General features: G+C 37.5%; 1 protein-coding gene across 2 annotated transcripts in view; it reads left to right on the top strand.

Annotated features, from left to right (window-relative positions):
* Positions 1 to 17,352, top strand: part of RAVER2 (ribonucleoprotein, PTB binding 2) — an 86,950-nt gene that overhangs the window by 18,800 nt on the left and 50,798 nt on the right. For both annotated transcript variants that reach the window (XM_046000345.1, XM_046000336.1), the window contains exons 2-4: positions 3,105 to 3,171; positions 8,298 to 8,767; positions 12,250 to 12,441. In XM_046000345.1, coding sequence (XP_045856301.1) covers positions 3,105 to 3,171; positions 8,298 to 8,767; positions 12,250 to 12,441 — 729 coding nt within the window. The remainder of the gene's footprint in view (positions 1 to 3,104; positions 3,172 to 8,297; positions 8,768 to 12,249; positions 12,442 to 17,352) is intronic.

The following is a 17,352-nucleotide window of genomic DNA, read 5'->3' as shown; positions in this document are numbered from 1 at the left end:
CATCCCACAGCTGTTAACCAGTGAAATGAGAGATTAGAGTCTGTGCAATTAAAAGCATACACCGGATCCCTTCAAACAAAACTGTGCCACCTTCTATATCAAGGATTAAATTAGTCGATTGGCAAGATGTATACACTATGCTATTGAGAGAATTAGATCTTCTTAATGAATACACTGTATGTGTTAAGTCCAAGGAAACACTGAAGCTTATAAAAACTACCATAGTAAGATGTAAACTAATCTGTATATATATATATATTTTTTTTAAAGATTTTTTATTTATTTATTTGACAGAGAGAGAGATCACAAGTAGGCAGAGAGGCAGGCAGAGAGAGAGGAGGAAGCAGGCTCACTGCGGAGCAGAGAGCCCGATGCGGGGCTCGATCCCAGGACCCTGAGATCATGACCTGAGCCGAAGGCAGCGGCTTAATCCACTGAGCCACCCAGGCGCCCCACTAATCTGTATATTGATCACACTACTGTATAATTCATCAAACCTATTATATGAAATCTGTAGTATATGTATTTTAAAACACACCTAATATTGATTTACTCATAGAGAATACTAAATTACCAACTTCAGCTTTCTCTAATTTCTTATCATAGGCGATTATCTTTTTTCCACCCAGTGTTATGTTTTTATACTTTGTCTATCATATCATTCTTTCCCCCCTTGCATTGTGTTAAAAGGGAAACTATTGTCTCAACTTGGAACTGTCCGCTTATTTTTTCCCATTTCCATGTGATCTCTTATTAGGACACTAATGATACTGTTTTTGTAACTATTGGTGGTAGTATACTCGTTTTAGTTAGCTCTGGAAGGAATCTAGTAGTAGGATATAGGGGTTAAAGGTGCCAGACTGGTGAATCTCCCCTCAGCAAGTTATTTGATTTTGCTCTGCTGAGGTTTCTTGATTTTTATTTATTTTTCTATAAAGGTTTTTTCTGTTTTTTTTTTTTTTTTTTAAAGATTTTATTTTTAAGGAACACCTGGGTGGCTCAGTTGGTTAAGCATCTGCCTTCGGCTAAGGTCATGATCCCAGAGTCCTGGGATCAAGTCCTGTATTGGGCTCCTTGCTCAGCAGGGAGGCTGCTTCTCCCTCTGCCTGTAGCTCCCCCTGCTTGTGCTCTCTCTCTCTTTCTGACACATAAATAAAATCTTAAAAAAAAAAAAAAGAAAGATTTTATTTTTAAGTAATTTCTACATCCAACATGAGGCTCGAACTTACAACGCTGAGAGCAAGAGTCACATGCTCCTAACTGAGCCACCCAGGTGCCCCCTTTTAAAAATTACTTATTTAAGTAATCTCTCTACCCAACAAGGGGCTTGAACTCACGACCCCAAGATCAAGAGTCAAGAGCATGCACCTTTCTGTAGGATAGCCCTGTCAGCGTCAGGCCTGGTTTCCTGGTTTTTAATGGAAAAGGGAGAGTTCAGTGCTCTGGTACTTAGTAAAAGTGAAATGAAAGTTAACTATATTAATGGCAATAATAAGAATTATTATTGAGTTAGTTTCTGTTGTGAACTTAGCATATTGGCACTTGTATATGTTTAATTCATTCACAAGCAAGATAAAATAGATCGGCTATAACTTTCCAATCTAGGATCAGAATGTCCACCTATGTGATAGTCCAGTTCCTTTAGAAAATAATAATTCCATCAGTGTGTGTATTATGAGTAAGTTTTCTAAGGCCACATATCAATTCAGTGACAAAAAAATAATTGTATTCACTTTAGTGTATATTTGAGTGCCTAGTATTTGCTGAGCAATACAAGGTATATACACATACATGAACTATAGTTCCTGTACTCAAGTGTTGTTAGTTTAACAGGAAGGATTAGGAATAGAAATCTGCTTTTTGAGACCCCTGGTGGGTGAAATTTACACCAGCATAAACAAGTTCAGACTGGATTATTAATGGAAACAGAATGAATAGGAAAGCCAGTTTCAACACCTTAAGGAGCCAAGCGGGACTAAATTGAATTACCTACATACTTTGGTGGCGGTTATTGTTTTCATACCCAGGGATCTCTAGGTTTGCGTCTACCTGTATCTATTCTGTTTGCTGATACTACAGTATTTACAAGTGTATTACTTGTTAAAAACTCAGTTTTGTGTCTTATACAAAGAGAAACGTTTAATATTTCTGTCAGACAGGCATACATAAAATATGACCATTGTTAGCATGGAGGTGGTAGAGGTCGTATCCCACAGAAAAGAATTGGAATAAACCTGGGGCGCCTGGGTGGCTCAGTTGGTTAAGCATCCGACTCTTGATTGCAGCTCCGCTCATGATCTCAGTGTCATGAGATTGAGCCCCACATTGGGTTCCATGCTAAGCGTGGAGACTGCTTGGGATTCCCTCTCTCCCCTTCTCTCTGCTGGACCTCCCCCCGCCCCCTGCCACCTCCCCCCCCCCCGTAATTGCTTGCACGCTCTCTCTCTTAATCATAATAAATAAGCAAGTAAGTAAATAAATAAAATTGGAAGAAAACTTCATGAAAGAATATTTGAGCAGGATTTCAAAGAATGTATGTGATTTCAGGTGATGTTTACGAGCTTTAGTGGTATCTTTGCACCATGCAAGGTCAAGGTATCAGCATGAGTAGCAATTCAGAGTGAGGACTGGGCATGACATCCTGGTGGAATAGTGAATGCCCACTGAGCAGAAACATGATCTATGTGCAGGTTCCGTACTGGGAGATATGCTTGGGGAGGAAGGTTGATGTCATATTTATTGGGCATGGAATGTGTTTAAGTTAAACAAATAATGGAGATCCATGAAAGGTTCTTCACATGGCAGATGGTGGTGGTAGTGGTTGACTAGTACAGTTGGATTATCTACTAACTGCATTTGTTTTTGTTTAGTTTTGTTTAAAGATTTTATTGATTTATTTGGCAGAGTGAGAAAGGGAACACAAGCAGGAGTGGTAGAGGGAAAGCAGTCTTCCGGCTGAGCAGGGAGCCCAATGCGGGGCTCGATCCCAGAACCCTGGGATCATGACCTGAGCCGAAGGCAGACACTTAATGACTGAGCCGCCCAGTTGCCCCCGACTAACTGCACTTGTGTGTTTATTTGAATTCATGTTTTGTCTCTTTCAGGAAGTTCATGATTTATTGCAAGACTATGAGTTAAAGTATTGTTATGTGGACAGAAATAAGCGAACAGGTAAGATTTCAATTTTAAGCACGTGGTTTCATTTTGATTCTAAGTGTGTGCATTATTAAACAAGATTACTGTCTTTTCATTCTTAAGATAATCTCTGAAATTCTTTTTTTTTAAAGATTTTATTTATTTATTTGACAGGCAGAGATCACAAGTAGGCAGAGAGGCAGGCAGAGAGAGAGGAAGGGAAGCAGACTCCCCACCGAGCAGAAAGCCCGATGTGGGGCTCGATTCTAGGACCCTGAGATCATGACCCGAACTGAAGGCAGAGGCTCAACCCACTGAGCCACCCACTGGCTCTCTGAAGCCACTGAAATTCCCACTCTCTGAAATTCTTAAGCATTAAGTCATATCAATGCTACTCACACAATGTATTTTCTGAAGATAACATTAGTATCCTAAATTATAATCACATAATTTATATGTATGTCACTAGAGACATTATTTTATAAAGAATTTTCTAATATTATATGTTATGCTATAATAATATTTATAGGCTTGGTGACCTTCCATTTTTTTTTTTATTGAAGTGTAATTAACATTGGTGTTACATTTCAGGTGTATAACTCTTTTTTTAGGGATACAACATATTGATTCCACAATTCTATGCATTACCCAGTGCTCACCACATTAAGTGTAGTTACCATCTGTCACCATACAACATTACAGTATCACCGACTGTATTTCCCTGTGCTGTATTTTTCATCTCCAGCACTTACTTCATAAGTACAAACTGGAAGTTTGTACCTCTAATTCCCTTTACATATTTTGCCCATCCTCCCCACTTCCCCTTAGGCATCCAGTTTGTTCTCTGTATTTTTTTTTTAATGTTTAAATTTTATTTATTTTTAATTTCTTTTCAGTGATCCAGATTTCATTGTTATGCACCACACCCAGTGCTCCATGCAATACATGCCCTCCATAATACCCACCACCAGGCTCCCCAACCCCCCTACACTGTTTTTGTTTTTTTAAGTAAGGCCTATGCCCAGCATGGGGCTCAAATTCATGACTCCGAGATCAAGAGTCACACATTCTGTAGACTGAGCCAGTCAGGTACCTGTTGTATGTTTTTGTTTATTCATCTGTTTTTTTGGATTCCACATATTAGTGAAACCACATGGTATTTGTCTTCTGTCTGATTTATTTTACTTAGCGTTATACCCTGTAGGTCTGTCCATGTGGTTGCAAGTGGCAAAATCTCATTCTTTATTTTGGCCAAGTAATATGGCCAAGTAAATTATGGCCAAGTAATTTGGCCATCATATCTTTATCCATTAATCCATTAATGGGCAGTTGGGTTGCATCCATATCTTTGTTGCTGTAAATAATGCTACAGTAAACAGGGGTGCATATGTCTTTTCAAATTAATGTTTTTATTTTCTTTGAGTAGATACACAGTAGTGGAATTACTGGATCATATGGCAGTTCTATTCTTAAATTTTTGAGGCACTTCCATATTGTTTTCCACAATGGCTGCACTAATTTGCATTCCTATCAACAATGCACAAAGGTTCCTTTTTCTCTTCATCCTCATCAACACTTGTTATTTCTTGTCATTTTGATACTATTCTTTCTAGCTATTCTGACTGGTGTGAGGTAATATCTCATTGTGATTTTGATGTGCATTTCTCTGATGTTGAGAGATGTTGAGCATCTTTTCATGTATATGTTGGCCATCTGTGTGTCTTCTTTGGAAAAATGTCTACTCAGGTCCTCCGCCTATTTTTTTAGTCAGATTATTTTTTAGTGGGGTTTTTTGTGTGTGTGCATGCGTGTGTGTGTGTTGAGTTGTATGAGTTTATAGGTTTGGATATCAATCCTTTATCATAAACATCATTTGTAGATTTCTTCTCCCATTCACTATGTTGTCTTTTTGTTTTGTGGATGATCTCCTTTGCTGAGCAAATTATTTTTGTGTAGGCACAGTGGTTTATTTTTGCTATTGTTTCCCTTGCCTAAGGAGACATATCCGTAAATATTTTGCTAGGGGTGATGTCCAAGTGATCATTGCCTTTTTTTTTTTTCAACCATTAGGGGTTTTATGGGTTCAGGTCTCACATTTAGGTCTTTAGTTCATTTTGAGTGTGTTTTGTGTATGGTGTAAAAAAGTGATCCAGTTTCATTCTTTCACATGTCGCTATCTAGTTTTCCCAGCACCATGTATTGAATAGACTGTCTTCCCTATTGTATATTCTTGCCTCCTTTGTTACAGATTAATTGCCCATATAGGTATGGGCTTATTTGGGGGCTGTTTCACTGATCTATGTGTCTGTTTTTTTTTTTTTTTTTTAAAGATTATTTATTTATTTGACAGAGATCACAAGTAGATAGAGAGGCAGGCAGAGAGAGAGAGGGAAGCAGGCTCCCTGCCGAGCAGAGAGCCCGACACGAGACTCGATCCCAGGACCCCGAGATCATGACCTGAGCCGAAGGCAGCGGCTTAACCCACTGAGCCACCCAGGCGCCCCTATGTGTCTGTTTTTTGTGCCAGTACCAAACTGTTTTGATTACTGTGGTTTGTAATAGACCTTGAAATATTGAGATTGTGATACCTCTAGCATTGTTCTTCTTTCTCAAGATTTCTTTGGTGCTTTGAGGTCCTTTGAGGTTCCATATAAATTTCAGGATTATTTGTTCTAGTTCTGTGAAATATGTTGTTGGTATTTCGTTAGAGATTGCATTAAATCTGTAGATCTTTGGGTAGTATGGACATTTTGAGAGTATTTGTTCTTCCAGTCCAGGAGCATGAGATATCTTTCCATTTGTTTGTGCCATCTTTAGTTTCATCATTGTCCTAGTTTTCAGAGTACAGGTCTTTTACATGCTTGGTTAAATTTATTCCTAGACATTTTATTCTTTTTGGTGCTATTATAAATGAATTGTTTTCTTTCTCTTTCCTGCTATTTCATTATTAGTGTACAGAAAAGCAATTGTTTTTTGTGTATTAATTTTGAATCTTGCAGCTTTACTGAATTCATTAATTCTAATAGTTTTTGGTGGAATTTTTACAGTTTTCTATGTATAATATCATGTCATTTGCAAATAGTGATGATTTAACTTCTTCCTTACCAATTTGGATGAATTTTCTTATCTAATTGCTATGGTTAGGACTTGCAGTACTATACTGAATAAAAAGAATGGACATCATTGTCTTGTTTCTAATCTTAGAGAAAAAAACTTCAGTTTTTTTACCATTGAGTATGATGTTAACTGTGGGTTTTTCATGAATGACCTTTATTTAGCTTAAGGTATCCCCTGAACACACTTTAAGAGTTTTTAACATGAACAGATGTTGACTTTTGTCAAATGCCTTCTCTGCATTTATTGAGATGATTTTGTGGTTTCTATTCTTGTTTTGTTAATGTGGATTTTCACATTGATTGACTTGTGAATATTGAACCTCCCTGCATCCCTGGAATAAATCTCACTTGTTCTAGGTGTGAATCATCCTTTCAATGTATTGCTGAATACACTTGCTAATATTTTGTTCAGGATTTTTACATTTATGTTCATCAGGAATATTGGTCTGTACTTTTCTTTTTTCCATAGTGTCTCTGTCTGGTTTTTGTATCAGGGTAATACTGGCCTCGTAGAATGTATTTGAAAGCTTTCCTTCCTCTTCTGTTTTTTGAAATAATTTGAGGACAATCAGTATTAATTCTTGGTTAAATGAAATGTAGAATAAACCTGTAAAGCAATCTGGTCCTAGACTTCTGTTTATTGGAAGTTTTGGTTACCAAATTAGCTTTGTTATTAGTAATTGGTCTGTTCAGTTTTTCTGTATCTTCCTGATTGAATTTTAAGAAGATGATATGTTTCTGGGAATCTATCCATTTCTTCTAGGTTGTCCAATTTGTTGACATACAATTTTTTGTAGTATTCCCTTATAATCTTCCATATTTCTGTTGTGTTGGTTAATTCCCCTTTCATTTCTGATTTTAGTTATTTGTATTCTTTTTTTCTTGATAAGCCTGGTTAAAATTTTAACGATTTGTTTATCTTCTCAAAGAAGCAGCTCTTGGTTTCACTGATCTTTTCTATTGTTCTTTAAGTTCCTAATTTATTTCTGCTCTGATCTTCCTTCCTTCCTTCTGCTGGCTCTGGGCTTGGTTTGTTCTTCCTTTTCTAGTTCCTGTAGGTGTTAGGTTAGATGGTTTGAGATTTTTCTTGTTTCTTGAGGTAGGCCTGTAAATTTTCCCTATACATTTTCCTTTTCGAACTGCTTTTGCTGTGTCCCAAAGATTTTGGATCACTGTGTTTTTATTTTCATTTGTCTTTACGTAATTTCTTAATTTCCTCTCCGATTTCTTTATTCACACATTGACTGTTTAGTAGCATGTTATTTAGCTTCCATGTTTTGGGGGGACTTTTTGCATTTTTTTTCCTTTGATTGATTTCTTATTTTATACCATTATAATCAAAGTATACGTGAAAGGATTTTAGTTTTCTTAAATTTATTGAAACTTATTCTGGAGAATGTTCCCTGTGAACTTGAAAAGAAGGTATACTCTGTTGGTTTTGGATGGAATGTTCTATATGTATCTGTTAAGTCCGCCTGCTCTGATGTGTCATTCAAAGACACTGTTTCCATATTGATTTTCTGCCTGGATGAGCTACCCATTGATGTAAGTGAGGTGTTAAAGTCCCTTACTATTATTGTATTACTGTCAGTTTCTTGCTTTGTGTCTGTTCATATTTGCTTTATGTATTTAGGTGCTTCAATATAAAAGAAAATTTTTAAGACTTCCCGATACTTTGCATTACATGTAGTTGGGAAAAATAAAATCTTTATGTAGTTTGAAAGCATTACAAAAATAAAAAACAAAACATTATAGTATCTTATAGTAGAACTCCTAATATAATTTCTCTACTTTTATTTGAGTCTTTGGTTGTGGAATTAGTTAAGTGATTAGTGTCAGCATTAAAAAATGCCATGAAATGGAATAGATATTTCAGAGTGCATCGCATGTAGTAGGAATATTTGTTCTTGATACTTTTGTTTCAGAAATGTGTATGTGTGTACCGAGTCACAGACCAAAAATATATTCCTTACTATGGGTCATAGTCAAAAAAAGTTTGAAAACACTGGCTTAGAAAATTCTTTAATTCATTTTGTTATCTTCTAGCTTTTGTTACCTTACTGAATGGGGAGCAAGCCCAGAATGCAATTCGGATGTTTCATCAATATTCTTTTCGAGGAAAGGACTTAATTGTTCAGCTCCAGCCAACAGACGCTTTGCTGTGTATTACCAACTTGCCCACTTCTTTTACATTAGAAGAATTTGAAGAACTTGTTCGTGCTTATGGAAATATCGAGAGATGTTTTCTAGTATACAGTGAAGTTACTGGCCATTCCAAAGGCTATGGATTTGTGGAATACATGAAAAAGGACTTCGCTGCAAAGGCTAGATTGGAGTTATTGGGTAAACAGTTGGGAACTTCAGCTCTGTTTGCACAATGGATGGATGTTAATCTGTTGGCCCCAGAGCTCATTCATTCTAAGTGCCTTTGTGTAGATAAACTCCCTAGTGACTACAGGGATTCAGAAGAGCTGTTGCAATTTTTTTCCAATATACATAAACCCATGTTTTGCCAGGTATGTATTCTTAAGGTATCATTTGAAATATTTGAAAATTTTTGCTTATGTATTCTGCATGCACTCACAAATTTTTTATACCTATGTGAATATCACAATGGATCATCTAAGTCTTTTTTTTTTTTTTTTTAAGATTTTATTTATTTATTTTGTCAGAGAGAGAGAGCGAAAGCACAGGCAGACAGAGTGGCAGGCAGAGGCAGAGGGAGAAGCAGGCTCCTTGCCGAGCAAGGAGCCCGATATGGGACTCGATCCCAGGACGCTTGGATCATGACCTGAGCCGCAGGCAGCCGCTTAACCAACTGAGCCACCCAGGCGTCCCCATCTAAGTCTTCTTTAGTCCGCAGTGAAGACTTTACGGTCACTCTAAATTTTAAGTCAAGTCCTTTTGTGAATGAGTCAATTTTTGTTATTATATAGTAGATATGTCTTAGTAAACCCATCACTTATTCACCTCATTCTATCAATTTCTTGAGCCCTTCATCCTTTGATCCATTCATCCGTCCACTTTTTACTTATTATCTTCTCTGCACCAGACACTATATTGCTTAAAGCTTAGAAATACAGAGAAGAGAAACGTACTCTCTCAATATTTTACAATTTTGTAGGAGGTACTGACAAGCAAATAATTATAAATCCTGTATAAAGAGTAATGTAATGGAAGATAGGAAAGTATTTTAAAGTTTAAAAAGAATGTGTAATTCTGTCTTAATGGGATCGTAGTGAGACATTTAGAGAAGATCCTGAAAACTTAACAACACTGGTAAGACTTTTCATGCACTTGATCAGTAAAATTATATATATATATATTCTACTAAATAGATAAAAATATGTACTGTATAAAGCTCCTTCCCTTGTAAGTGTTCAGTAGCAACTGATGAACTCTTTCCTCTCTTGCTTCCCTTAATTTCTTCCTTCCCTCTCTTCTCTCCTCCCATGTTTCTTTTCTTCTTATCCCATATTCCCTGCCCCCACCACCCACCATTTTTCTTTAATCATACATTTGTTGAGTCTCTACTATTACACTAGAAAGTTTGGAGTTGTTATAGTTTTATATATATATATGTATATATATAAAATGTAAAATTTATGTGTGTTATGTATATATATACACACACACACACAACCACATATATACACCTATATATTATTATAATGTATTATATATCGTGTTTATATAAATATATAAATTTATTGTATAATGCATAAATAACTAATATAGATTATATATAACTAAATAACTACATATATATACTGTATAACTCTAGTTATATAAACAATAGGTTAATGCTACCATCTTTTTCTTACATTTGTACCCCTCCAATCCCAATATATACATCAAAGAGACCATTTAAGAACATCATAAAATTAGAAAATTTTGTCACAGATCTTACATCCAGTCTTTTCTCAGTTACTGAAAGGTGATAGATGTTGATATCTAATCCATATCCTTCTCTTGGATACTAAAATTATTCAGTGGTATTCTGTGGTCAAACAAAATTCTTTGTAGTTGAGGCCTTTGAAGCAAACGTGAGGAGAAAACCCATTTATCACAACTTGTATTTCAATTATGAATCCCAGAGTTGGACATGACAGGTCCTCTAATCTAGGTTGCCGGTGGTAGAAAAATGTTTATTATATTATTTGTGAGTGACCATTTAGCTTCTATTAAAATGTTCCAAGATAATGGGAAATTAACTAGATCAGAAGTCAGACCATTCTATATTTGAATGGCTTTCCTACTGAACTGAAATATTCCTCTTTAAAACTACTGATGCTGTGAACTTAGATGAGTTTGTCTTTTGAAAGAATTAAAATGGTATTATAATTTATATGGCATGAAAGCTATCATAATGAACCAGGAATAATAGTAAGTGTTTCAAAATTCTCAAAAGATTAGTAAAACAAATTTATGATGCCTTTATCAGTGGATCTCTGAAATTCAGGCTCTTTTGCCTGGTAGGTTGACGTAGACTGTAGTGAAGATAGTCTCTTATCTTGTGATCATGGGACACCAAAGATTGATGGCTTTTATAAATCTGATTGTAATATCTGGTTTGGATTACAAGAAGAATGGGGTTGTAGGAGAAATGTTTGGAAGAGGCAGATGTTTTGCCTTTCTATCATGTGGTTGGAAAAGTTTTGTGGAAGAAAAGACATTTGAGGACAGTTTTAAAAGGAAGAAGAATGTGAAGGGAAAAATAGAAATTTGTTCTAACAATACAAGAAAGTGAAGATTCTGAAATAAGATAGAAACTAAAAAAGACTGAAATTGTTTAATTGTAATATTAACTTAGGAGACATGAAATCCAAACACATGTTGAGACCTACCATGATGAATTTTATCACATTTACCACTTTATCACGTGAATGTGTTTAAGATAATTCAGGCATATTCAGAACTTCAAAACTTGTTAGTGTCTTATTTGTTCTTATTTTTGCTCTTTGTATCAGTCTTTACAGATCCAGGACTTTAGTATCTTCCTTTACACTCTTACAGGTGGGTGACTGGAAACAAATCAAGCTCAGCATTGCAGCAGTTCATTTAGGGCACATTCAGAAATAAAACTTGTGTGTTGCATATGGCATTTTAACAAACCCTGGGGCAGTTTTCCCAAATAAACTTTGATTTGGAATACTTGACCAAATTCCTGAAATCTGCCTAAATTATTGAATTAAAAGTTGAATATGGTTCCTCCTACTTTTCTTCTCTTGATAATACAAACTTTAATTTACATAGCGATGTGGTCAAATAATTGTTCAGTATCTTTCATTGTCCACATATCTGGTAAATTCAAAGAAGATTTCAGTTACTGGGTCTCTATATTTTTCTATGTCTAAATTATCAGTTCTACATCTTTCTTAAATTAGAAGGAATATTATCATTTGAGCATTGACTTTTTTAAGAATTTATTTATTTATTTGACTCAGAGAGATCACAAGTAGGCAGAGAAGCAGGTAGAGAGAGAGGGGAGGAACGAGGCTCCCTGCCAAGCAGAGAGTCCATTGCGGGACTCAATCCCAGGACCCCGAGATCATGACCTGAGCCGAAGGCAGAGGCTTTAACCCACTGAGCCATCCAGGCGCCCCTTGAGCATTGACTTTTAAAATAAATTAGAAAATCAAAGAATTAAAAAGAAACTTGACAGAATCTTGTTTATCATCCTATCTTCAGTAAGGACCATATCTAAGCAACTAATGAACTTTTATTTTTATTTATTTATTTACTCATTTAAAAAGTAATCTCTACACCCAACTTGGGGCTCAAACTTATGACCCCAAGATCAAGAGTCTCATGCTCTCCCAACTGAGCCAGCCAGACCTCCCACAACTAAGAAACTTAATTTTAGAGAGAAAGAATATACTATTTTCACCAGCATCATGCTGGTACATTTGTTTTTGAATTTGAAAATTATATACTGAAAATAAATATTTCTAACTGAATATTAGAGTTCCCCTTTTAACAAATTGTATTAAATCAGCTTGCACAGGATGAAGGTAGTTATGTTGGTGGCTTTGCAGTGGTTGAATATAACACTGCGGAGCATGCGGAAGAGGTTCAGCAGGTGGCGGATGGCCTGACCATCAAGGGAAGCAAAGTCCAAGTTTCCTTCTGTGCTCCGGGAGCGCCAGGGCGAAGTACGTTAGCAGCCCTGATAGCAGCTCAACGTGTGGTAAGTCTAGTGTTCTTTATTAGGATCTAGAAACATTCGCGTACTGTTTTAGTCTCTCCAAACCAGTTGGCCATTCACTGGACCCTCATCATATTTCCATTACACAAAGATATTCTTCCTTTGAAAAAAATTGTCTAAATGGTATCTCTGTCACGTCAAGGCGGAAGTCATTGCCAAAGAAGAAATTGAGTTTGGTAACATTTATCCCAATAAATTTTTTGGGAAGGAATGTTCTGTTCTACATTTTGAGTGTCAAGTCTGTTTTTTTCAAAGTGTTTGTTAGTATCTGTCGTGCAAATACAGGAAGGGGTGTGCTTTGCTTTTGCTCACAGGGCCCGTTGTTACTACCTCTCTATTGTTAACTGTGTGCTGCTGCTTCTCTGGGCCTCCCTCTCTGTGGAAGTTCGTGCAGATAGTGACTAATCCTTGTTCGGTTTTGACTCCAGGCACTTAGCATAGTAAATACTTGTTGACTGAACTAAGGAAGGAATACACTTTTGAGGGATGAGGGAAGAAGGCTTCATGATGGAGGGGACATTTGAGTGTGACATTAAAGTGTGATTTTGCATTGTATTGTTGGGAGTGGAGGATAGGATAGCCGGATAAAAACAGATTTTGCATGAGACGTTATATGGAAAAAATCCATGCTTTATCTGAAACCCCAGTTTAAGTGGCCATTCTGTATTTTCACTTGCTAAATCTCACAACTGCAAGGCGGTAGAGTGAGTTGAACAAAAGCTTTCAAGCTGGAGAATAAGGCCAATTTGCACGCTTCGAGGGTGGTGAGTGGTGGAGGTGGAGGAGTGTAGGAAGGGATGCCTGATGAGATGGTGGACTGATGCCAAATCAGGGAGGACTGTTGAGCACTGGGGGAATGGAGATTGAATTTGATAAGCAGGGGGGAGCTCTTGAAGTATATAAACAAGACAGTGATGGGATCAGAGTTAAGCCTCAAGACATTAGTCTGAAAGTGGTTCGCAGATGAACTGAGGAGGGAGGAAAACAGAGGAGATTGCTCTTGGTCTCACATCTCTTGCCCTTCTCTTCCTGTTCTTTAGCCTCACCTCTGGTCCTGGATCCCGCCTCCCTTCTTTTGTAGTTTGTCTTTCCCTCTTTGGTTCTGTCATTCTCCTGTCCTAGCTTGCATACGTCACAACGTCAGCTCTTCTTTGACTGTCATCCTTGTGTCTCTGCTTAAATTGCCTCTGCTGGACCAGACTGACTGCGTTTAGAATTCTGAATCCATCCAGTGACCTATTTCTGCACCAGGGCACTGTGTCCTCTTGCAGAGAAACACCTATGCGGCTTGGTGCTGCTTCACGTGTGTAATGTTATGGCTGCTCCCCAGCAAAACTTGAGCTCCTCATCTCTCATTGGCTGCTCGTTTCCACTTTCTACAGCCACTATCTTGAACCTTCACTGTTTCTGCCTTTGTCCTTTCTGTCAGCTGATCATGGCTCCTCATGTTTAGAAATACAAAGGCCATGTGCTGGATCATTCATTCACCTCTTCTCATGCTGCCCAAGCAAATGTGTCCCATTTAAAAAAAAAAAAAAAGATTATTTATTTGAGAGGGAGAGTGTAAGTGTGCATGGAGGAGCAGAGGGGAGGGAGAGAGAGAAGCTCACGCAGACTCTGAGCTGAGCACAGAGCCCATGTGGGGCTCCATCTCATAATCCTGAGATCATGACCCCAGCTGAAACCAAGAGTCGGATCCTTAATCTACCGTGCCACCCAGGTGCCCTGTGTCCCTGTTTTTTACTTCGTTTTCCCTTTAGTAGCATTCATTCCACAAATATGTACTGGGCACCCACTACATGTTAGGCACTGAGAGAGACGTTTATGATTCATCAGTGAACAAAATGGACAAAGATCCCTGCTTTCTTGGAGGAAGAGCTGTGCCTCATCCTGCCAGTGCTGGGGCTCATGACCTGTCTGCCATCTCCAAGGACCTTGATCCTCACCTTCCTACTTCCTGTCATTGGGTGCTCCACTAGCTCCATCCCTCCTGCTTGTAGACATGCTCAGATCCTTTCCTTTAAAAATAATCTCTTCAGGCGCCTGGGTGGCTCAGTGGTTTGGGCCGCTGCCTTTGGCTCGGGTCATGATCTCAGGGTCCTGGGATCGAGTCCGGCGTCGGGCTCTCTGCTTGGCAGGGAGCCTGCTTCCCTCTCACTCTCTCTGCCTGCTTCTCTGCCTACTTGTGATCTCTCTCTGTCAAATAAATAAATAAAATCTTTTTTAAAAAAATAAAAATGATCTCCTCATAGTGGTCTTTCTATTACTCTTCCTTCACCTCTGGAGCTTCTTGAATAATTAGGCCCCACTTGCTGTCATCATTTCCATTTCTTCATTTCTGTCTCCGCCAGATCCACGGTGGTTTCTGCCTCTGCTATTCATGTGAACCTGTTCTCGTTAAGATTAATAGAAATTTCTCAGTATTGAGGTTGAATAGGCGCTATTCAGTCTTTTATTGCTTGGTCTCTTGAAAAGTCTCCGCTCTAGATTTCTACCCCACCATTTTTTTTCTGCCTAACTACTCATTCCCCTTCTTTTTCCTTAACGGCTGGTATCAGTACGTGTGTGTATTTGGTTTTTCTCACTTTCTTCTCCTTGTGTGCTCCAGCAGCCCCAGTTATCGCTGATCAAGAATGACTTGCAAGCGCCAATTTTTTAACCCATTCACCCTCAGCACAAAATCTACGCTTCCAAATGATTATTAAGCATTCCATCTCCATGCTATATAAGTAGTTATGTTATGAGTAGGTCAATTTCAACATTTCCAAAAGAAAACTGTCTTTTCTCTGGATCTTGCTGAGTTTACAGGTCTGAATCCATCCAATTGCCTACTTTGCACCAGGGCACTGTGTTCCCTCGGAGAAGAACACACACCTGGGTGGCTTGATGCCACTACGCATGTGTGACACACACGTACAATTCTGTGTTGTGTATATGGCACCCGTTCACCCAAACTAAAATTATCTGAACCAACAACTCAGTTCATCATGATGGATCTTCCTCACCTGCTCCCCAAATCTAGATGTTGAAAATATTAGCAAATCCATTCAATTGCACATCCTCACATCTCTTCGATCCTTGAGGCTTGTCAACATCTTTGTTTGTTCAGGATCTCCTCTTTTCTCATCTAGATGATAAAAATAATCACCTGTGTAGTCACCACTATAACCAGTCTTCCATAGGGCCTCAAGAGTGATCTTTTCCACCCTCAAGTCAGATCATGTCATTCACTTGCTTAATATTCTTTAATGCCTCCATAAGTTCAGGTTTCTTTGCACGGCATGCTGGGCCCTTCGTGATTGAATGTCAGTGACAATGAGAAATCCTTAAATGTTTCTTGATAAAAAATAATGGATTCTTGTACGTAATCTTTTCTCAAGTTTTCTGAGATATAAAAACAATCATAAATAGGTAGTGAAATTTATCAAAATATTTCTTTAACTATTGAGATAATCATGTGATTTCTTCCTAAATTCATTCATGTGCTGAAGCACTCTGATTTCCTAATGTTAAACGATCCTTCTATTATAAGCTCTAATTGATAACATTTTTCCAATGCACTGTTTGATTTGACTGGATAATATTTTATTTTATTATATGCTCATGTGGTCATAAGTGAAAAACGCTGAAACCATCATTTATTTTGGAATCAAGGGCATACTGACTTCATTAAATGATTTAACTATTTTTTCTCCTTCTCCCCCTTTTCTTTCTATTTCATGGATCAACTCACATAAAATAGGGCTTTCCTGTTCTTTGAAAAGTCTCATCCATGAAATCATGTAGACCTAGTCCTGGAGCACCATATAGAGGGAAATCATTGGTCACTGATTATGTTCCTTCTAAGATATTTAGATATTATAGTTTTATCTTTTTAATTTATTTTCTTTCTATAGCATACTGGCATTTGATTATATTTTATAGATTCATCCACTTTGTCTACATTTTCAAATTTATTGGCACATAGTCATTTATAATATTATTTTAAAAATTTTTTCTGATCCATGCTCCTGAAGTCCTGGGATCGAACCCTGCATTAGGCTCCCTGCTCAGGTGGGAGCCTGCCTCTTCCTCTCCCTCTGCTCTTCCCCCTACTTGTGTTTGTTCTCGCTCTCACTCACTCTCTCTCAAATAAATAAAATCTTTTACAAAATCAAATTGTTCTGTTTACTGTTCTCATTGGCATTGTATATTTATTTGCATTTTCTTTTTTCTTTTTGATCAGTTTTTTTGTTTTAGAGAATGAGAACACACACAAACGGGGGTGTTGCAGAAGGAGAGGAAGAGAGAGAATCTCAAGGCATTTTCACACTGAGCACAGAGCCTGAAGCAGGGCTCAATTGATCTCACAACCCCGAGATCATGACCTAAGCCAAAATCAGAGGAGTTGACACTTAACTGACTGAGCTACCTAGGTACTCCTTCCTTGGATCAGTCTTAGAAAAGATTTCCCCGTTTTGTCTTTTCAAAGAAACAGGTTTTGTTCTGTTCGTCATTTCTATCTTTTGCTTATTTCTGCCCTTCTTTTTAAATTTTAATTCCAGTATAGATTACATATGGTGTACATTTCAGATGTACAATATAGTGATTCACCGATTTCACCCATCCCCCACCAACCTCCCCTCTGGAAACCATCTGTTTGTTCTCTATGGTGAAGAGTCTGTTTCTTAGTTTGTCCCTTTTTTTTTTTGGTTAGTTTCATAAATTCCACATAAGAATGAAATCATAGGGTATTTGTCTTTCTCTGACCTATTTCACTTAGCAATTACACCCTTTAGATCCATTCATGTTGTTGCAAATGGCAGGATATCAGTCTTTTTTTTTTTTTGGCTGAGTAATATTCCTATGTATGTGTGCATATGTATCTCACCTTTTCTTTATCCATTTATCTAT

The sequence above is a fragment of the Meles meles genome, chromosome 1 (genome assembly GCF_922984935.1).
Source record: "Meles meles chromosome 1, mMelMel3.1 paternal haplotype, whole genome shotgun sequence".
Classification (NCBI taxonomy): domain Eukaryota; kingdom Metazoa; phylum Chordata; class Mammalia; order Carnivora; family Mustelidae; genus Meles; species Meles meles.
The sequence above is the reverse complement of the archived record's forward strand: the minus strand, read 5'-3'. Positions and strand labels throughout refer to the sequence as shown.